General features: G+C 38.3%; 1 protein-coding gene across 1 annotated transcript in view; it reads right to left on the bottom strand.

Moving 5' to 3' along the window:
* SUCLG2 (succinate-CoA ligase GDP-forming subunit beta) overlaps positions 1 to 23,138 on the bottom strand; it is a 257,611-nt gene that overhangs the window by 16,462 nt on the left and 218,011 nt on the right. The window contains exon 10 of the mRNA XM_045530945.1: positions 3,203 to 3,323. Within this exon, the coding sequence (XP_045386901.1) occupies positions 3,203 to 3,323 (121 nt within the window). The remainder of the gene's footprint in view (positions 1 to 3,202; positions 3,324 to 23,138) is intronic.

The raw sequence follows: 23,138 nt of genomic DNA, 5'->3' as shown, positions 1-23,138 counted from the left end.
TAATGTCTAAAGCTCAAGGACCTCCATATAGTATTTATTACTACATTAATTAACTAATTAAAACACCAGAGGCACATACCTTGGAAATACATTTATTTAAGAGATGCAAATCTGATCATTTAACAAACTTAGAACTTTCAAAGCTTCTTCCTAGTATCTCAGACACACCTCTGATACAATCAACAGAGATTATAAGGGAGATAATGTTGGATGTGGTATCTTACATATTTCAACATGTATCATCTGGGTATTACAGGGATCATTTAATTCTTCTGGAATAGCAAGCATAGTGTGAAAATAAAAGAAGAGCTTCTTTTATTTGGAAAAAATTATATGTGGGGTAACTGTCTTTTCTATGTACAAATAACTAATAATTATGGTTCTCTGCACAGGGAAGATCACTAGAGAGAATGAGTCCACTATAGCACACACTCATTTCTAGTTACTTCTGAGTGACAGACAATAGTACGATTTGCTGATAGAGACCTGCTCCCACTTTAGAACAGGAGATCTGACTTTTATTATACAATCTGAGGGTCTCTGGACACTTTGACCCTATAAACAGTCTGATATCAACGTTTTAATCAGAAATATACCCATCCTGATGCACTCATTAACTCTTTGATCAATTTTTTCATTATAGCTTTGCCAATTATAATATTTTGCTTTTATTATTTTTATTGGGATCAGTTATGTTGCATTTACACTTCTAAGAAGATTTAATTCATTGATATGTCTTAATGTCCACATTAAGCTTTGCCAACTGGAGCATCTGCTGTTTTCATTTTTCCTTTGTGATCATTATTTCTATCTAATCCATGTTGTGCAGATCTAAGCTTGTGAGGCAGACCACCTCAGGAAGGAGAGAGAAAGAGAGGGGCAGAGATTGAGAGAAGAAAAAGATATAAAGAAAGAAGCAAATATAGACAAAAATAGGCTGCAGCTGTTCTGGACTCTTGACTCTAAAGGACAGGGACACACAGCAGGGTCAAAATATCCTTGGACTTTATCTCGAGGAGAAGCAGGTTTCCAGGGAAGTACAGCTCCAGCCTAGAGCTTGGGGAAACTGAGCTGTCCCCCAAATGATACTGTAGACATCGACTCCAGGGGGCTGCTTGGTTATTGTAATCTGAACCTGTGAATGAAGTGGGCAGGACTTCTGGATAGTTCTCACAGTACGGTGTCTGTTTTTGCTCCTCTACTACAGTGGTTCTCAAAGTGTGGCCTGCAGAACCGGCGGGGGATGGGAGGGAGGTGCTTAAGGTAAAAACTATTTTCATAGTAACAGCAGTGGTAATCATGGCAGTAATAGTAATGCTGTGTTGTGTCTGCACTGACAGGGCGGAAGTAATGGCGGGCAAAACTGCTGGCATGTTAGCATGGAATCAAGGCCGTGGCACTAAACTGTACCAGTAATCTTTTTACTTTTAGAACCACACACTCACAGTAAAAAATTGCTAGTTTCAAATGTCTTTGATGAATGGTAAGATATATATATTTATTTACATATATAAATATATATATTTTAATTTTATTATATATATTTCAATTTTATTAAATCTCAAACCCTGAGTGCATGTGTTTTTAATACTTTTTGTGACCATATGGGAAGTACACAAAAAGCACTTCTGCTGCATCCTTAACTGTGATGGTTGCTCTGAGGAAAAACCATTCGCACAATTGTCTGAGTATCAAGCTAAACTACTCACTTCTCCATGGAACACTAGTTCTTCCTGGAATAAACACTACCATACTAGGATTGTTCAGACTTGGTTATCGGGCAGACATTGTCTCAAAAATGAGTGAAGTAGATCTGTCACATCAAGGAAAACTGACTGGTGGTTGACAATAACATGTGTACTATAAAGTGAAATTCAAATTCTGGAAAACTTACACCCATCCTGTGAACTTGACAGCTTCCTAATACAAAGCTTTTCTGATGAGAATGGTGGTGATATTAACAAATGTGAATTTTTTCATATTGTATATCGAAATGGGCCAACCTTTGGAAGATTTGCATAACCGAAAATTTTCCAAATGATCAGTGCATGATATTATGAATCATGCATGGGTAAAACCCATTTAATGTTCAAGACAGATGAATGGATTTTAATATAAAAGAGTATGAAAAGTTCATCACGATAGTTTCAGATTCTACCTGAAAACTAATCTTTAATAAAGAAATCATTACCTATATAGACTTTTAGTGTAGTACCAAAGAATATTCAGAACTATATCCTCCCATTTCCAAATACATATCTCTGTGAGGCCAGATTTTCTTCATATACTTCAATCAAAACAACATATTTTAACAGATTATATGCAGAAATAGATATTGAGCTAGTTAAGAAAGGGATTTGCAAAACTGTAAAACAATGCCACTGTTCTTACTAAAATTTAAAAAAAGTTACTTTCCATAAAATCTATAATGCATATATGTAAAATATATAGTATAAAAATGTAAAATATATTAGCCAGGCCTGGTAACATGCACCTGTAGTCCCAGCTACTCAAGAGGCTGAGGTGGTAGGACTGCTTGAGCCCAGGAATTTGCGGTTGCAGTGGCAGTGAGCTATGACCATGCCACTGTACTGTAGCCTGGGCAACAGAGCAAGACTGTGTATCTTTAAAAAAAAAAAAAAAAAAATACACACACACACACACACACACACACACACACGTAGATAACATAAAAATAAAAATTGATGATTTTAAAAAATGAATTATGTAAATACTTTTTAAAATCCCAAGTAATTTCTGTTATCAATTTATCAATTAAATCAATTAATAAATATTGACAGATATAATCCCAAATAAACAAAAGCTCTTTGGGGTCCTCAGATCAAAAAGTTTGAGAACAGTTGCTCTCCCATGATGAGTAATTCTTAGAGCAGCATTTCTCAGAATGTTTCTCCCTGAACACTAATCTCATGAAAAAATTCATAACAAAAGGACTTCCGTTCTAGAATACATTTGGAAAAATCTGGAGAATCATAACACCTGCCATCTTTGGATGGCTGCAATCTGTATTAGCCTGTTAGAGGCCCAGAGAAGTCTTGTTGTACTGCGTTTGTTTCATCTTGTTCAATCCAGTGTTTCCTTATATTATCTCAGGAAGTTTGTGAATCCAGAGCATGCTGGTCACCTGACCTTAGAGAAGGTATACTGGCGCAGTGGAAATTTACCGTGACTCACGACTCACCTTCAAGCCGGACCACCAGGGGCACCTTGAGTTCTAGCTCCCGGCAGGCTTTGGTGATCCCATTGGCGATGATGGCACAGTTGACGATACCACCAAAAATATTGACAAGGATCGCTTCAACCTGAAATCAAAAATAGAGAGTTACCCATCAAAATGCTGATAGCCAACAGTCTCAAAAATAACTGGCTGGCCAGCTGCAGTAGCTCACACCTGGAATCCTAGCACTTTGGGAGGCTGAGTTGGGAGGATCACTTGAGCCCAGGAGTCAGCCTAGGCAATAGCGAGACCCTGTTTCTACAAAAAATAAAAATAGCTCGGTGTGGTGGCAAACGCCTGTAATCCCAGCTATTGGGGTGGCTGGGGCAGGAGGATCACTTGAGCCCAGGAGTTTGAGGTTGCAGTGAACTATGATGATGCCACTGTACTCTAGCCTGGGTGACAGAGTGAGACCCTGTCAAAAAAAAAAAAAAAAGAAAGAAAGAAAGAAAGAAAGAAAGAAGGAAGGAAGGAAGGAAGGAAGGAAGGAAGGAAGGAAGGAAGGAAGGAAGGAAGGAAGGAAGGAAGGAAGGAAGGAAGGAAGGAAGGAAGGAAGGAAGGAAGGAAAGAAGAAAGAAAGAAAGAAAGAAAGAAAGAAAGAAAGAAAGAAAGAAAGAAAGAAAGAAAGAAAGAAAGAAAGAAAGAAAGAAAGAAAGAAAGAAAGAAAGAAAGAAAGAAAGAAAGAAAGAAAGAAAGAAAGAAAGAAAAAAAACTGGTTAAATAAGAGACAATAAAATAAGACTCCTTGGGGTTTTTTGTTTTTGTTTTTTTTACACAGAGCATAAAATACAAAAAAGGCCCAGAACAAATTAAGAAAGTTAATATTTAATAATGAATATATAGACTTTTAGTGTAGTACTAAAGAATAATATTCAGAACTATATGAAAAGTCAATTAAAGGTAAAACTATTTTCATAGTAACAGTATAGTAATAATAACAGTAATAATAACACTGTGTTGGCATCTGCACTATATATATCACTATATAACATTACCATATTAATCACATTGTATCATCCATCACTCTTCTGAACTGAAAATGAATTTGGTTAGCATTCCTTTGTCTATTTATTATATACTGTCTTCTGTTTTTTAAAAATATTGTTGTCCTTTTTATGAGTAGTGTCACTTAAAATTTCATGTACTTATGTTTTTTTCTCCATGATTTACAATTAAATTTGTATGTGTCATTGTGCCTCATGCAATATTTCAAGGCTAGGAACTTACTATTTATTGTCTAATATTAATAGGTAAAGATTCAAACTTTTCTGTGCTTGCTTAATACTTCTTTGATATGCTAGGGGTATAGTCTTAAAATTCAGAGTTAGTTTAATAATCTTAGGTAACAATCTTTTTTATTTTTAAAAAAAAAGTCTCCTAACATAAAGAGATGCAAGCTCATAACACAAGTGGCAACGTAAGGAAAAGTCAAACCACTGACTGGAATATTTCAGAAATGCTAATTTAAACCCATCATTTTAACTTGTTTGTACATATTCCATATTCAAAGGCATGTGGGCCAAAAAAGTTGTACTTGTCCTGACTTGATAAATAGGCATAAGAAAATCCTGTATAATTAACATGAAGAACGAGATAATGAAGAGAATTCATTACCTAGATTAATTGATAACACCCACAGAAAATGGCTATTCATCAAGCTGGAGGCATCAAAATTCTAACAATAGAATCACAATTAAATTATGCTACACTAATTGCTAAGCATATATGTATATGCTGCATGCCATTTTTAAATCCCGTTATTTCAATATGCTAAATTAACTACACAAAACATATGAGAAAAGAATAGCTTACATTTGTATAGCATTTAACTGTTTAGAAAGTGCCATTTACATGAATCCTCATTTTTCATTTTGATTCTTCCCAGAATCCTATTCATTAAGTAAGGTGAGGGTTGGCTGTAGCTGACAAAGCCATTGGGAGCATTTAGGTGATGTGTCCCAAGGTCACATAGCTGACATGTAGCAGTGATCAGGCTCCAGGTCAGCTCCCTAGGTTGCCTGCTGACTTTGTTCATTCATGCCAGTTGCTAGAGCTGGGACCCTGGGCAGGGTACATAACCTCTCTTGAACATGGTTTCCTCATCTGCAGAATGGGAATAATAGTAGCACCTAGTCCATAAGGTTGTTGAAAGGCCTAAATGAGATAATACACGTGACATGTTTAACACATGGCTTTAAATGTACTTAATGAATATTTACACATGTATTTATTCAGCAAGTAATGATGAAAGTGGGCAGGTTACCTAGGCAGCAAGCAAGAAAACCTTTTTCAGTAGACTGCAGCTATGTCAAATTCAAACATAACGGGAACGTGAACTTATTGAAGTTCAATAGTATCTTAAGAATAAAATAAATGAGCAATATTTTTCAAACCAATTAGAGACTAGGGCTACTCCCAAAAAAGAAATCTCCCATTACCATTCACAGCAGGCTGACTGGTAAGCAGAAGCTTGCTTTCTAATGACAGCCATTAAATGCTGTTAGCATTGAGGCTTGGTACAGCAGCAGTTTCCAAATAACTGTGGGACGGAGAGGAACTTGCCAGAACAATGGAAGAAAAACATTCAAGGGCAATAATGACTCCACAGGGTCCTGTACAGAAACTCAGGAACTACTGGGGCTCTCAGTAAGGTTTGTGTAGAAGAACCAGGCTTTCAAGTAAAGCACACATTGGCACCCGCACACCTCTGCCAATCTGGTCCCAACCTGCATATTCTTTAAGGATAAATTCAGATGTCAGCTTCTCGGAGAAGCTTTCCTGTCTCTCACCAAGTTTGAGTGAATCACTCTGTTTGATTCATCTAAAACTGTCTGATCGTTCTATAGAGTATTATAGTACATATGATAAACTTCTGTGAACTCATCTAAGCAGGTAGAGGGGCGATGAGAAGGAAGGAAGATGCTTGTGACCTAGTGATTCGATTCTACTCAGTGGATGAGCGTGTCGGAGTCAAACAGGCTCTGAAGCCGGTCGGTGCTGCCTTGGTGGGCATCAGTTCCCATGAGTCTCTCACTGTATTTAATTAGAGAGCAACAATGAAAATAGATATTCTTTACACATCAACTTATACCTGAAAGTAAGCCACGTACTTCAGCTGGTGCTGAACCCAAGGAAAAGCCCTCTTTTTCAACTGCAGAGGAATAACTGGCTTTGTCAGACTTACTAAGAAATGGACCGTTTTGGTCTCCAGTGTGGTTTATTCTCCTCTCTCCCTCCTCCCTTGTGTGGGTCATCTTTGTGCTCCTCTAAAACAAAGATTATGTATTTTTTCCCATCTTTTTATCATCAGCCGCTAGCATAATCCATGACATGGCAATAATCATCTAAGAAATAATAGTTTAAAGAATGAATGAACTAAATTAATTTCAATAGCTACTTGATCATTTCCCTTGTACCGGGTACAGAGTAAAGTGCTTGCAATAGGGAGAAGAATAAGACATCATTACTCCCCTCAAAGAATTCAAAGAATAGTCGGAGAGCCAGACCAGTAAAACGACAATTACAATACAGGGTGTACAGATGCTTCATGCGGTCAAGGCCAGGACAGGGGCAGTGATGCAGGCTGCTGCGATGAGAGAGGCTTTCTAGTAGACAAACAGCAGGATCTGAGACAGATAAAGGAAGCAGCCAGGAGAAAGGCAGAAATGTCACCCAACTTAGTTCGTGGAGGAACGAGTGGCTGAATGGGGAAGTAACTCAGGAATACACAGGTGAGGCTGAGAGTGGCTGGTTCTAGAGGCCAGGGATGGGAACTTGGTGCCTTTTACTCCTCCTTTTTTCACAATGGAGTGATGGCAAGTCTTGGAAGCAGCCTCCCTGAGAAATAGAGGGGAAGTCACAGGAGAGGGACAAAGAGAAAAGCAAGTGCATGGGAGAGAATGAGAAATATAAAGCAACTATGTGAGAATGTGAGAGAGAGAGAGAGAGAGAAACATGACAAGCAAGCAAGAGGCAGTGACAGAGGGAGTATGAGAGAGTGCAGGGGAAGGAGAAAGAGAGAGAGAGAGAGAGGGAGGGAGGGAGAAAGAGAGAGAGAGAGAGAGAGGGAGGGAGAGAGGGAGGGAGAGGGAACACAAAAAGGAGAGCAAGAAAATCAAGCCACAAGAAAGGGAAAGGGGAGGAGAAAGAGAGTTTGACCAAAGCATTTAGGATTTCTGTAAGAGCAACAGAAGCACACAGGCTGCTTAGCTCAGGGAAGTGGGATTGTTTAGGCCACACGATATACCACAGAGCAACAAGAGGAAAATCACCACCGGGGGTGGTGAAGACCCCACTCAATCAGAGATTATGCCGTTCTTGCCTTCTCTCTGACTATAAAGCAATTTGCTGCAGTGATGCACTTTAATGGAAAATCTGATTTAAGGTTTCACTCTGGGCCAATTTCTATAATTAACTACTGTAATCTGCAATCTCAAACTGAGAATGAAATTAAGACAGTTTAAAAATGAAAGCCTCGTGACAGCATTATTATTATTTAGTGTTTACAAAGCATGTCAAATTTTCAATGTGTGCCTCACATGTTCATTCATTTTATAACCACTAACTGTTGTTCCATGACAACACCAATAGCAACTTTTAATTGTCTTTTTTTTTTTCCTAGCAAAGAAAATTAAAAAAAAAAAAAAAAAAAAGTCAGCTCCAGGTCTATTTAAGTACCCAGATGCTCTCCCAGAAGATCCCTAAGTACTTTTGGGAACACAGACTTTTTTCAAATTCTCGGGTGTGAATCATGACAGTTGCTATTTACTGTTTCACAAAAGTAAAGATCATCTAATGAGGCAGTCGAGGTGCCAGATACAGAGCCCAGGACCCCAGACAGCTGCCCCCAAGGTGCGTGTGGGCAGCCTCTGGGGCAGCCTCTGGCAGCTGTGCAGGTGGTCCAGCAGAACAAATGCAGGGTTTTCAAATGTCTCTGTGTGTTTGGCTTTGCAAAACACACTCTGGCTGCAGATTTTAATCCACAATTAAAACTGAAAACTAAAATTCAAAAGAAGAAAAGCCATAGCCTTTGTTATTTATCAAGCTCGTTTTCACCCCCACCCCCCAAATAAACAAACCAACAAAAATCAGTACTAAAAAAACCTTTTTTGGAAGATAGATCCTTTTGAGTATCTGATGAACACAAGGAAACCCTAGTCAGATGAATTCATACACAGAACATTTTTTTGGGATAATTTTAGATAATTCCTATGACTCTACTACTCCCATAGGACATGGCCTCAAAGGCAGACAGTGGTAACACAGAGCATACGCATACAGATGGGAGCACCAGTTTCAGGTGAATTGTGACTTCTGTGCAACTATCTATAATATTTTGTCTAAATGTACACCTTTCCGGTAAAAGTGTCCATAATCTTTAAGACCTGATATATCAATAATAACTACAAATATAACTAACATTTCTAAGCATTTAGCAGGTGGTATTCAGTATTGTAATTATTTCACATGTATTAACACTTTTAACACATGAGTATTGTATGAGGTGGGTATAATTATTATCCTCATTTAAAAGGTAAGAAAACTGAGGTGAGGATCTGTCAAATGTCCTTCAGAGTCAGCAAATCTATTGAAGGCCCTAAAATACATATGGTGCTTAGTATTTTCTCATTTATTAGCACAGATGATTCTACCATAAACTTGTGAGAGAGGCATTACCTACCCTATTTTATTTATTTATTTATTTTACTTTTTTAAATGCCCCTGTACCTTGAGGACAATAACCTACCCCATTTTACAGATAAGAAAACTAAGACTCAGAGAGGTAAAAACAACTTATGCCAAACTATGCAGCCAGTATGTGTCAAACTCAAAAATTCAGTTCTTTTTCTTCAACATTATCCTGACACCCTTTAACAAAATGCAAACAATGCCAGACTGCTCAATAAAAGATGAGTTGTTTATTCACTATATTAAAGATATTCTTGAGAGCCTACTCTTTACTAGCTACGCTTTTAACCACTGAGTGTGGTCAGTAGTTAAGCTGGCGAGAAAAATTTTAAAATCAGACAAAAATGTTCTACATCTAAAATTACTAAACCATGATAATAGCTAGGAAGGGGAGATAAAACACTGGATATGATCGGAATAGCGGCACAGGACCTACTACCTTTGACTGGGTGCTTAGGGAGGTCCTGCGTAGGCAGAGCCACTTAAGCTAGAGTCTGAAGAACACTCAGGAAGAAGCCACGTAGATTAAGGGAATCTCACAGAGCAAACACCATGAGAATGAGTGTGAGAAGGCTTTGGTTTCAAGATACCTACACAGACTTCAGAGTGGTCAGGAAGGGAGCTATCGTTTATTTAGCAACCACAATGCATTTACATTAAACTTATAAGATACACTTTTTTTTACCTTCATTTTATGGATAAACTGAGGCTCAGAGTTTAAGGTCTCCTAGCTATTAAGCAGTCACAGTTCAAACCATCGTCTGTTTCACCACAGCACACGCAGGTCGGTCTGGAATCGCTAGGCAATCTTAGGGGAGCCAATGACATACGCCAGCAGCAGGCAAACTATTCCATTAACAGTTAGTTAGTATGTATTTTAGGTTTTTGTGGGCTAGTCTCTGTCACAAGCACTCAACCCTGTTGCTTTGGCATGAAAGCAGTGATAGACAAACAATATGCTAATGAATGAGCATGGCAGTATTCCAGTAAAACCTTACGAAAACAAGTGGTGGGTCAAATTTGGCGCATAAGCCATAGTTTGCTAACCACTGACATAGAGGTGATTTGGTTCATTTCTCTCCAAATTTACTCAAGCACACTACTACCCCCTCCTTCTTTCTGTCATCTGATATATTTTTGATAGCACTTTTCAGATTTTAAGTTTTCTTTCTTTGTGGCACGATTTTCTTGGCCATTGCTGACAACATAAGGTACCCAGGCTGTAATGGTGGCCAATTACATAAATGTGTCCATTCCAACTTTAATATCACTCCTTTAAAACAAAACCTGTACCTTTCACAAGTTCATAAAATGAATGCCTTTGCTTTATTCTTTTTCTCTCCCTGACATTGTTTGGAAGTGAACAAACAGACTTCTGCAATAAGCCAGCCATTTTTCAGGGGTTATTGCAAACGGTTAAGCACTGTACTGCATTTAGAATATACTGTAGCATATATATGAAGCACAATAAGTGTGAATACTGGGTTTTGTCTCTGCCTATTTCAATTTCAAATGCTAATTTAGTCCCACTGCAGTGGGCATTAGGTTGATAAAAATCAAGCAAGCATGTTTACATTAGTCAAGATAAGGACTTTTTTAAAAATCACAAGTTATTTTAATTCTGAATGCTGTTGCTCTTGTTTAAGCATCTGTTTTTGCGGAACTGTTTTTCTCTTCTCTGCTGTTGTTTTTATTTTCCTGATGAATTCTAATCATGTCTTCTAATCCATTGGCAGCCAACGAAGGAAAATAAATGGTGAAGGAAATTAGATGCAGCTTGGATAATTGATGTTTGTATGCCTGGCTTTAATAAAAATACTCCGCTAAATTAGAGGGGAGTCTAAACGGATTCAGTCAATAAGGAAGTGATTCAGGTGAGGAATTCAATCTTGGACTTTGTTGTAATCTTACAAATAAACCAACAGATCAGTTCAACTGGGACTAGATTTGCCTTTCGCTGAAATTCCCAGGAGCGGCTCAGGCTTACTTTTCTACCTGTAGTCTGTTCTTGAAGTTTGAAATTATTTTCTTTTGCATAATTTCAAATGCTAGCCTCCTTGGGTTAAGGCAACTCATATACCACCAAAATAGCTACAAATGACATGTGAAAAAGAGAATGCCCTGAAAAACACCCTCTCACTCTGCCCTTCTAATTTCTCCCAAGTAAAAAAAAAATAAATTTAGTAAGTTCATGATCTAGCCTAAAAATCTCAGAATCAAAAAGAAATATCTTAAACATCACCCTTAATACTAAACAACATGTCAGCATTTTTAAGTCATCAATCAAGATAAACCAAACATTTGATTCTAACTTTTCTAAACTGAGAGCATGGAAATGATATCTGATGGATGAATGCTCTGGGAACCAAGTTTCCACTCAGCCCAACCTATGAGAACAGCCGGGGTGAGCCTGGGGAAATGGGTCTGTCCTTTATCTGTCTACTCTCTTCTTCCTAAATTCTTCACCCTACTTCCATCCTGTAATTTTTTCCTCACTTGAGTAAGTAAGATTGTATGGAGGATTAAGATTTACTGAGCGTTAATGTTCCTAGGTGCTAGGAGTGATGTACTACAACCTTCCCTGGTAAATAAACTGAGACTGAAAGAGCTTAAGTAGCTTGCTCAAGGTCACACAGCTACCAAGTAACAGAGTCAGGATGTGAACCAGGTCAGTCTTACTTCAGAGGCCATGCTCCTTGTACTCCCTCCAGCAGTCCTCTCTACAACCAGTGACTGCCAAGATTAGTCAAGAGTCCCACCTCTATTCTGGTCCTATTTCTAAACTTCAAGGATATGCTCCTGAGTCCTATATTCTGGTGCCTGAGGATGTCTTGCTTTCAAATCTCATTGCTCAATGAAAATTGATCAGAGGTAAGATATATTCTGTAGTTTTATGGATCAATGGCTTTTGGTTCTTTATAACCCAAGATATTTCCTGCTTACTGGTAAAATTGTTGTCCAGAGCTTATAGTTTGCAATCTCTACGTAGATGGGGCGGGGGACTAATAATGATGGCAAAATAGTGGGTCTTAACCTTCAAACCCCAGACTTTGTCCTGAACTGAAACAGATGTCCCTAACAAGACCCCCTCTCTGCAGACGGACAAGCCCCCTTCTCCTTTCCGACACACTGAAATTTACCCCTTTGCTACTCTTACTATTTGTATTGGTGCTCATGAAAATTCCAACAGAGAGACATCATCATCAATACAGACTTTAGATATCAGGTGGTAGAATGGTCAATGGAAGGAACGGTAACTCTGCTCTTTGTACATGGCTATTTGCAGTGCCATGTTGAGAATGATGATGAGGACACGCCTTGGTTCTGTCAGGGAAATCTTTGACCTGTTAACAACGCCTGCTGTGCATGTAGAGGAAAGAGTAGGAGTCGAAGCAAGCACATTATATATTTGTTTACCTAACTTTGGAGTTACATAATACATAGTTTGATAACTGCAACTTAAGGTGTAGTCTATCAGCTCTGTCCCTCCTTTAATGACTTTCACAGAGAATATGTGAGGCAGTAAGGAAATACAATTCACACCCAGCATAATTACCAATGATCTCATCAATTATGTATATTTAGGTGTATTTAAACCATAAAAGTTAAATATAGACTTTCAGCTCTAGAGAGGATCCAGGCACCATCTTCTATTATGAATACTGGTTTATTTTAACAGCTTAAAAAACACTGTGAATACCGTACCAAATAAATCATAAAGCCGTATTTCCTCCCCAAACGAGGATCTGTGTCCTTAAGTCAAAGTTTTCCAAAGGTATATTCTATGAAGCAGTAGACCTAAGTAATGCTCCCTGAAAAAAATCATCTTCTGGTCAAGTAATTTGGATTCTAGCTTAAGTGAGCTTTAGCAGACCATGTGTGTTCTAACTTATAACGCCCTAATTTAGTCATTTTCTGCAAGAGTCAATGGGTTGGAAATTTGATCTGCAGAGAGCTGTCAAGAAAGGTGTCCAGGAGCTGTGCCATTTGTGGTTAGTTGGCACAAGGATCCAGGGTCCTTCTCCACAGAGATGCTAATCATTTCACTATGTAAGTCAAATTTATAGATTTGCAAAAGTAGGCAACTTTCACAATCAAAAACAGCAACCACAAATGTCCTGGGCAGGCTGAGGGTGGCATACAAATGCTTCCCCAGTTGCCAGCAAACACAGTCATAGTGGTTAAGTCAGATATTAACAAGTTTTCTAGGAGAAGGGAAAATCTGAAGATGGAAATATTAATTGGCATTATAAGCAGGTACAGAAGACAAGGAGTTAGAAGGACTAAAGAGTACAGAGGTATGGGGAAACAGCACAAACATGTTTTTTATCTTTTATAGAGACATTTCCCGTATTCTTTTGAACTGAGAATCAGAACCATTACCATGATTACAAAAGCCACTTGGACATTTAGAATGGCAAATGCAAGGTTCTTTTTTGAGTGCTGTGTATTTAAAATAGCTCCTGCAAAAGCTACTGTAATGTATAATTTGGCCAAGGAGACATCTGAAGCTAAAAAAAAAACAATAGAGCAAAGAGATTTTGGTCTTACCATTTCACCAAGAGGCATCAAAAGGCTTAAAAAAAAGAGGTATACAATTCTTACTCAAAAAATTAGCTATTAGAATTGACTGTTAAGAAATATTTTGGTTACAAAACTGCCTTCACAGCTTAACAGATAATTGCTTTCAAGGCAGGATACTCATCGCTCATAATATAGTATCTATATTTTATTTGTGATGGGAGCCACATTGGTGCAGATTAAGCATATTTATTGGCACCTTCTTTCTGAGCAGTATTTCGTCAAATCGTCTCAGACTTATGTCAACATGATAAATGTAAATATGTATATTCCATCATCATTAGCTGGAGAATTAATATAGAGAACACCCATAAAACTGGCAACTTGGTGAAGGACCCATTTGTTAATCTATAAACAGGATGTCTATCCATCTATTGTTGCAACATAATGGTCTCTGTAGGATAACTGTCTCTACAGGAAAGAAAAAAAAATGTTTCTATAGGTGGTTTCTTCTTTTTCACGAATCACATCAATTAAAAATTAGCTAAGCAGACAGAGCCAAAACTTAGGACCACACAGATTCACACTTCACACCAGAGAGAAAGAAAGACAAATTTAGTTAATGGCAAAACCCACTGTTTCTGTAAATAACAAGTCTAATGCAAAATGAAGGTGGAATATAATGATTCTGTGACACTATGCATCTGCTCAAATAAACCTGTTTGATCATTTGGTTTTCTGGAAAAATAAAGGGTTGACAAAGATTCATATCAAAACCACAGTGGATAAATATCTGACTGGGAAAAGTAAAAATATAAGCTTCCAGCTGAGATCTCAGTAAGATACAAGCTATTTCTTTTTTTTCCCCTCCTACAAAGCCTAGATCTAAGCTGTTTCTTATGGACTAAAATTTACATTAAAATTGTTTTAGGTACAATAATTTAAAAAACACATATGTATGTTTTACTCATTACAAATCTCACTAGAATATTTGTAAAAATCAATGCACTGCCAAATTTCTTTGAAAAAACAAGTTCTCAATTCATTTACCCAATTGTTCATCCCAATAAAATGACTTCGATGCCAAACCCCATACGTAAATTCTTAAACTCCAAAATTGTAACTGCTGATAATATTCATTAGCATTAAAAATTTAAATTAAGTTAAATGAAGAGAAAAAAAAATAACGCTCTAGGAAAGTTACCCATTCCAACATTTGCAATTATAAAAAATCAACATCCTATTTGAATTAGGGCTCCTCTGAAATGCCTGGGCAGGCAGGACTGGTGCCAGGTAATATTTAATATCAGGAGGAGAGGCATCTTATAGAATTCATTCTATGTCAACCAGCAGCAACAGCTAACACTGTCACCAAAAAACACCCTCAACTATAGACAATATTCTAAAATTACTGATATCACTGTCTAACCTTGCTGTAATCGTTTGTGTGGAAGTCTGATCTATTTATTTAGCTGTTCAGTAAATGTCAGTATAGCATGTCTGGAGCAAATTACAAACTACATTGGCAACACAGCCAGCTAAGAATGAAATTTAACAAAACTCTTTCCACTTCAAAGTGTCTAAATTATTGATTGGCCACACCTTTTCCCATCCATGGTGAAACTTTTGTGGACCTCAAAGAGTTTTCCAGCTGCCAGACTCCTTTTACAAAAGGATTCCAGAATATTCTATTCTCTAAGGCACATGTTCAGTAGACCTTCAAAACATCATTATCTGGGACCTATCTGTGCCGTAGATCTCTTAGGTTCCTTTCCAGGTCTTCTCCACTCTTACCCGACCTCTGGGCCCTGGGAGTCTGACTACAGAGACCAGATCAATGGGCTCATTTCCTACCTGGCATCTGGGGAGACCTGGCAGGAAGTGAGGGAATTTGTGGGTGTTTATTCCCCCAAGTCCCTCCCAGCAAGGTCATCTTGGGTGGGTATTTCTTTCACAGAACGTACCCTGAGCATTTCAAGAAAGTTTTCATTCCAGGACTTTGTCTTCTGGTCAAGTAACTACCTCCTCCTCTCTTTCCTTCAGCTTAGGAACACAAGAGACCCCAGGCAGCTACCCTGAGGTTCCTGTACTCCCCACATGCACCCTCCTTTCAGTCTTTTACAAAATTAACTCTCCTTCATATACCATGAGTTGAGTGAGTCACTGTTTCCTTTAAGACTGATAACATTCTATTGTGACCAGTGTGGCTTGAACTTGGGAAAATCCATTCAACCTTCTAGAACTGGAAGGTTAGTTTTTTGTTCCATTTTCCCCTCGCTACAACCTATCTGCGGTCATGAGTTACACAATAAAATAGAAGTAAAATAAATCTGAACATTCTCCGCATAAACCCTTAAATGAGTGTTATCAAATCCTTCTTTCCCTGGTTCTTTTTGGGAGATGGCTAACACCTAAGAATCTGAAATGATTGCTCATTAACTGTCCGGATCTACACTCAAATTAAAGGCTGAAAAAGGAAAACAAGCGGAATGCTTTATTATCTTGGGTCTCGTCCATTATAAATGACAGATGATAGCCTGTCAGGTGGAAACAAGCTTCTCAGCACTGAAATGGCTTCATTTAGTTTATTAGCCAGAAACAAAACTAAGGAAGGCCCATCTAGGAGGTGACTTGCAATCCTCACTTTCAGCATAATGAAAGATGGGCTCAGTACGGCTGAACCCCCAGGTGGCCTCCCAGTCTGTGGAAAGGCGGAACACAGGTAACATGGAGACAAACCCAAGAAGAGGGTTAATGAGTAAAAACACAGGTCTATTAATACAACCTCTAACAAAAGATGATGTTTAACTCCTACGAACCGCCAGTGACCTGGCTGCAAGTAGTCACCTCACAGTTATGGCAAAAGCCACATTCTTCTGTTTTGCTAAGCAAATAAACTTTGTCATTGAGCTGTTAACAGTCAATCACAAAATATATTCACAGGGAGTATGAATAGGATGGCTTAACAACCAAGAAAAACCAAGGGGAAGGGGAAGGAAACAGAAGCTCTTGGATTCTACACGGCTTTTCCAGGAAGCCGGGAGCACCTGGTAAGGACAGACACGCACACACAGTACCTGAATCCACAACCTAGACAAGCTTTTACCTTCCCAATGTGCTAGAGCTTCCTTTGCTCTTCTCTACTCTGTCACTGCCCTTTATTCTGTGAAACGTGTAGACAAGAGTCCCTGTTTGCAGAGCCTTCCTCATCTACCTCCTCACGCTGTCCCTTAGCACAGTTTATTTATTTCCCTATATGCTAGATACAAAAAGTAGTATTGAATCTATTTAATGCCTGTTTTGTGTCCTACCAAATAGAAGCTTCTTGGGTTAACAGAAATATATTTATAAAGGTCTTGAAAAGCTTCCTTTTTATTTTTAAGATTACCCTGAATACTATGGTCTGTAATTCTCAGTCCAGAAACCTTGGGATAGTCTTCTGGGTTGTGCAAGACCAGCTGAGTTTGTCGCCCATTTCTTGTTTGCCTTGACGAGGTGATGTTTCCTGTAACACCCATATCTGCTACACAGTGTGATCTGCCAATGTCATCTAGCTACACAAATGTACCCAAGAGCCACATCTGTCCTCAGTGCTTAACCTTTGCAGCTGCCACACTAGCCAGACACACCAAAATCCTGGAGGGTGTTTTCCAAACCAGGACACATCTTTCCTGATGCTGTCACCACCTTCTCCAGTTTTCTGATTTTCCCTCTCCCTCAAGGGATTTGAAAATTTCTGCACGTAGTGAAATATTCTGGTGGAAAACGGCTGCATGTGTGAATGAAGGAATGCAGAAAAAAGTGATAAAGACAGAAGACAAACAAGCAAGTTTGGAGAGGCGATCCAAGCAGGATTTCTTAGGCTAGAGAAGAAAGGACTGAAGAATTATAAAACATGGATCCACATATGGTAACAATACTATTAAGGCCAAAACCATTGGCTAACACTTACGAAACACCAGATGCTTTTCTAAGTATTATATGTGCTAACTTACTGATATCTCACCACAACCCTATGAGGAAAGTGATTGCTTTTCGTATTTTATAGAGACACAGCTGACTCCCAAAGTCACACATTTGGTAAGTGTAGACCCTCACCTGACTCCAGATCTACCGTATCATACGGTTTGCCTTACACTCGTTCACTATAACACCTTCAGTCACCTATTGGTGTGCTTGGCTCAAGTTCTTGGCACAGCGTGAAATGTCCTTTCTATACATCCAAATCTAATACATTCTTTAAACTTCGGACAAATTCTCCCGTGAAGATCTCCTTTGGTGGTGGTTTTAAAATATCTCCACAAAATCCTCAATGTTCCTATCAAGAAGTAGAGCTTACTTTTCCTCCTCTGGAGCACGGGCTGGACTTAGTGATTCATTTCTAATGAACAGAATATGGTAAAAGTGATGGTGTGTAACTTCTGAGACCAGGTTTCTAAAGGTTCTTCCTTTCTGCTCTCTCTCAGATCACCCACGCTGGGGAACCCAAGTGCCATGACATTGGGACCCTCAAGAGAGTCCATCTAGCAAGGAACTGAGGCCTCCTGCCAACTGCCATGAGAGTGAGTCATCTTGGAGGTGGGTCCTCCAGCGCTAGTCAATCAAATCTCGAAAAGACAGTAAACCTGGCTTAGTTTTTAGCTGCAAATTCGTGAAAGACCCTGAGGCAGAACCAACCCGTAAACAAAAACCAGAGGTCATTCAAGGTTAAATTGCTGGTTCATTGGTGGGCAGAGTTCTTTTCAATAAGGGTGAAGTAGCTTGTTCAGTAGAATATATTTAGCAACCGAATTTATGGCAGATCACTGAATAAACACAAATATACTTTTACTATTTACTGATCGCATATTAGAATTGAAACTAATCCTTTGTAGTATTGAGACAAAATGCAATGACTAGAGAGTGACACCGATTTACATTTTTTAATAGGATGATTTTCTTAAATTTTGTATGTAGAAAAATGATACTATAATGATACTGCTTTGGAATGTGCTAGCTTTCTTCTTCTTTTTTAATGAAGACCTTGTACAGGGAATATGAGAGATTTGATATCACATTAGTATACTATTTCCCTGAAAAGAGTAAATTGGGTTGATTTCTAAAATGGTCTGTTAGATATGCCTTAAGTCTCTAACTACAGCGTATATTTAATGGGAAGAACTGAGGATTAACATCACAATTCCATCTTAAGAAATTACAGGAAATAATTTAAATTTGTTAAGCACATTGCTAAGTATAGGACTATCTGCATAAAGTTTAATCAATTTCATGATGAAACCTACTTCACACCCCTGAGAATTCTGATTGTACTGCTTAATATATTAATGGATTACTAAAAATTATTAAAATATGTGGTTTACTGTTACAATAAGTGAGTTAAGGCAAGATCAATATGAAATATAACTGTGACAGGTATCCACTAGAGGCCAGTGTAATTCAGCATGGAGAAGGAATTTATAATCAGTCCCTATGGAAAAACCAACATTATTTCTTCCACTTAAAAGTGGAGCTCATGTGAATTGGAGAAAAAAGATGATGAAGAAAGCATTTTTGATTCTCTGAAGAGGAAGTTTCAAAGGATAAGAAAGATGAGTTAAGAAAGGATGAGTCATGAAAAATAGGAGCAAGGAGAATTCTTGTCTATAGAAAAAAAATAGTATTACCATATACTATACTGCTTGATGCCTCACCAATGCAAGCGCAAATTTTCAGGATACTTGGTATAATTGTAAACTTTCCCATAAATGTTTCATTTAACAACCCATTAGAAATAATTAAAGATCTAGAATACCTAGGAAGTGCCACAGTAATCTCATTTTCAGGGCAGTCATCACTGTTAGCTGCCTAGACAAGGCCAAGGGTTTTGAGAAGGGATGGAAAAAGTACACATTTGTATTTCCCTTCCCTTAAACAATTTTATGCAGAACAAGTACCAAATGTTTCCTGCTCAAACATGGAATAATTCATATAAATTCATCTAGCACTACATGCATATTATAAAATACATTTCTTAATAATGGTACAACATGATGTTTCCAAAACTTTTTAACAAGGAACTGAACCAGTTTCTCAAAACTAAAAATAGGAGTTGAAATGAAAGTCTGATTCTTTAGTAAAACTAAGACAATAGTAGTCGGTAGGATTCTGACGACATTTTACCTTGTAAGAGTGAAGGTTGAACAATTTAACTCATAATCCACAGATGTGTACTCTTTCCTCCCTCCTCCAGCAGAGAAAGGCACCTTATGTAACATGGGCATGCTTCGGAGATTAATGAACTAGAAAATCTTAGAGGTAGGCAGGACCTTAGGGGTCAGCCAGCCACAGTTTGAACCTTTTCAAAGACAGAGAGCTCCTTCCTTTGCAAAGAGGCCCATACCATTGTTGGGGCTTTAATTGCTTAAAAGCTATTCTTTGATCTTTATGTTGGGGGACCTCATCCAACACAACAACAAAATACTGTTCTGATTCCTGAGGCCAAAAAGAGGAGGCAAGATACAAAGATAAGTAACACATGATCCTGCCTCTGAGTTCTGATTTTGACCTCTGAACCAAAAGCACTGACTCTATCACTTACTAGCTGTGTGAATCAGTTAACTTCTTTAGGCCTCAGTTTCTTTATCCTTAAAATGGGGATAACAATAGCATCTACCTTGCAGGGCTGAGGCCAGGATTAAATGAGATAACTATAGTAAAGCACTAAGCCCAGTACCTGGCAAATGGTAAGTACTCACTAACTGTTAGTAATTATTGCTACACACTGTTTACTTGATAAATAAGTCATTCAACCCTTAGTAAACTCCTGTGAGCTATGATTTATTACCCCTAGCTTTAGAAACAGGAATACTAGGGCTCAGAGAGGTGACGCAGCTTGCAAGGATCACCAGCTATTTAGTGGAAAGACAAGGATGTGAACATATGTTTCTCTAACTACAAGAGCTTCAACCGTTATACAAGCTGTTCTGATGAACAGCAAGGTGACTTCCTATTCACGAGACAGTGCTGGCATTCACTGATGACAGCTACCACGTATCACCATTCCTTTCTCTGACACAAATATAGTTAGTTCCTAAAGCTAAACATAAGATCCCTCCCTTCCTAGCCAGGGGAGGACAGGTGAGGACCAGGAGGTGGGGGTAGACTTCCTTAAAGCCCCTGAGCCCTGCCTGCTGCTCTGACCTCTTTTCCTGGAGCCCACATCATCCTGGTTAATCGCTGCGTCCATAGAGGTGGGGCATCCACTCACTGCCTTTACCTGCTCCTCACTGGACAGGCACAATGACCTGGACCCACCCTAGAACTCAGGGACAATAAAACACATTGAGAGAGAACTACCTCCTGGGGAATAAAGATAAATAAATGAATATTGTAAGAAATGTTTTCAGTGTAACCTTTGAACTAGTTGTGTGTTTTCTATGGCAATTCATGGGTAAAGAAAAAAAAAAGGTCTGCACACGACCTCAGAGACAAGGTACTATGGCTTGTCACTTAAGAGTGCCTTCCAGGTTGTTTGCCTCCTGATATTGCAAAAGCATAATCACTCAGTATCCGTCCCCCAGCATTAAGCACTATGTGTCAGGCATTGTGCTGGGCCCAGGGACCAAGGAGCTGCTGACCTCAGCACTGTCATGAGATGAAGCTGGCATGCTACTTAAACCAGTTAAGTTTACAAAGGAATTGATTTTATACTGATAGCCTCTTTAGAAGAACAAATCAAATTAAAATAACTCTAAATCACATCTTTAATTTCCTGAAGAGATATCCTACCACATCCCACTGAGAACACTAGGTCAGGGGTTATCTTAGTTTCTTCTGATAGAGATTTTCTACTCCTTTCAATTTACCTTTGAGAAGACACATTTCTCCTTATTAGGAAGGTGTGTAAGAACTTAGCCTACAAACTACATGTGAATGACTCTGTCCAACCGTCTGACTCTGGCTCTGAGAAATGCAGCTGACACCATGAATCACAATATTAATAAAAAAATATGGTCCTTTTTCTGGGAAGGTTTTCTTACAACTATGCTTAAATATAGCTGGTAAGGCCAGAGGAAACAATAAGTTTAACTCAAATCAAACCAGAGAAAATAATTTTAACTCAAATCTTAGTGACTGTCTTTTTAAAGTCTCCTATTAGGAGTATTTTGTCTCAAATGTTAATTAGAAGAGGAATTTATCTTGAGTTGATCTCCAATTTATGACAGTATGATATGCAATTTCCTGTTCCTTGTCAAAAATAAGTCTTCTCCAGAGAAGTGTTGAACTAATTTATGATTTAAAAACTGTTAGTGATATGCTCCACAGAGTGGATAAGAGTCAAGCATGAGAAGAAAATAGGATAACTGATGAGGTGGAAAAAAATTTGGAATGCCACATTGCATGATCAGATGAGACGATTAAAAGCTGCTGAACCATGCAATATTCCACAGAGGCACTTTCTCTTTAATATGCTTAGGAAGAGGTGGAGGGAGACATCACCAAAACTGTGGAGAAGGCAAGGATGGTTTGATTGCTTCATGAAGAGAACCGACTGGCATGTATTAGGATTCATGGGGAAGCTGTAGACACTGACAAGGGCAGCTACAGCCAATTAGCTTGATTTACTATTATTACTGCCCAGACACCAGTTCATTTGCAAGGCATAAAATACATGCTTGCCATCCTAAAATCAGATGAAAAAATGAGAAAAATGCTGTGGAGTAGAAAAAAGAAAATGGAATTGAATTTAATGGGAGGTGACTTGCAATCCAGTATAAGACCAGGCATTTGTCACAACTGGGGTACCTCTTCTAGAAAACATGTAAGGTAATGGACTGACCTTACCAAAATGTTCTGACTTGGAAACTGCTTGTGATTGTCTTTTGTAACAGTGCAGTGTACCACACTAGTAGTAAATGAGAAAGATAATAGTCTAGAACAATGTTTCCTAAAAACAAATGTGACTGTATATTGGCAAATTAAAATTTTCATCTCTGGCTTCAGGGGAGGTGAGAGAAAGAGTAAAAAAGGAAGTATGAGGGAGGGAGGAATATTATTAAGCACAAATGCAGGATAGGGTGGGAAACAAAACAAATAAGCAAGCAAAGAAACAAGGACATAAAACATTTCACTAGCTGTAGGTGGGAGACTTGGGTTCCAGTCTTTACTCTCCTCTGAATTAGGCATTGGACCTTGGCAACATCTCTTCATCTCTCATGGCCTCAATTGCATCACCTGTTCAGGAAATCCTGGCCAAACACCCCTGCACAAACGTATTGAATGTATAATCAAGTGACACGTGTCAATCATGGTGAGGACCATTAGTAGCACCAGGCTGCTGCTTTTATTGTACCATATGTTTATGTAAACTGTTTGCTACTGCAACAAGGAAAGATGAAAACGTAGTATTCATTGGGAGAATTGGGTGTAGAAACTCATGTTTGTCACTTACCACTACATATCTAGGTTGAACTTGGCTTTTATGAATAAAGGAAGATTGAGAAGAGTTTAGACTATAAATACACTGTCAGGAGAACAGAATTGTATCTTTTGGCATAAAATGGGCTGGAAAAATAATTAAAATTGACTTTTTAAAATTTTATTTATGATTTTATTTTTTTATTTCAGCATATTATGGGGGTACAAAAGTTTAGGTTACATATATTGAAATTGACTTTTCAAAAGTCTATTTCAGATTATGTTGAGTTGACTA

Source organism: Lemur catta, chromosome 18 (genome assembly GCF_020740605.2).
Source record: "Lemur catta isolate mLemCat1 chromosome 18, mLemCat1.pri, whole genome shotgun sequence".
NCBI classification, from domain to species: Eukaryota; Metazoa; Chordata; class Mammalia; order Primates; family Lemuridae; genus Lemur; species Lemur catta.
The sequence above is the reverse complement of the archived record's forward strand: the minus strand, read 5'-3'. Positions and strand labels throughout refer to the sequence as shown.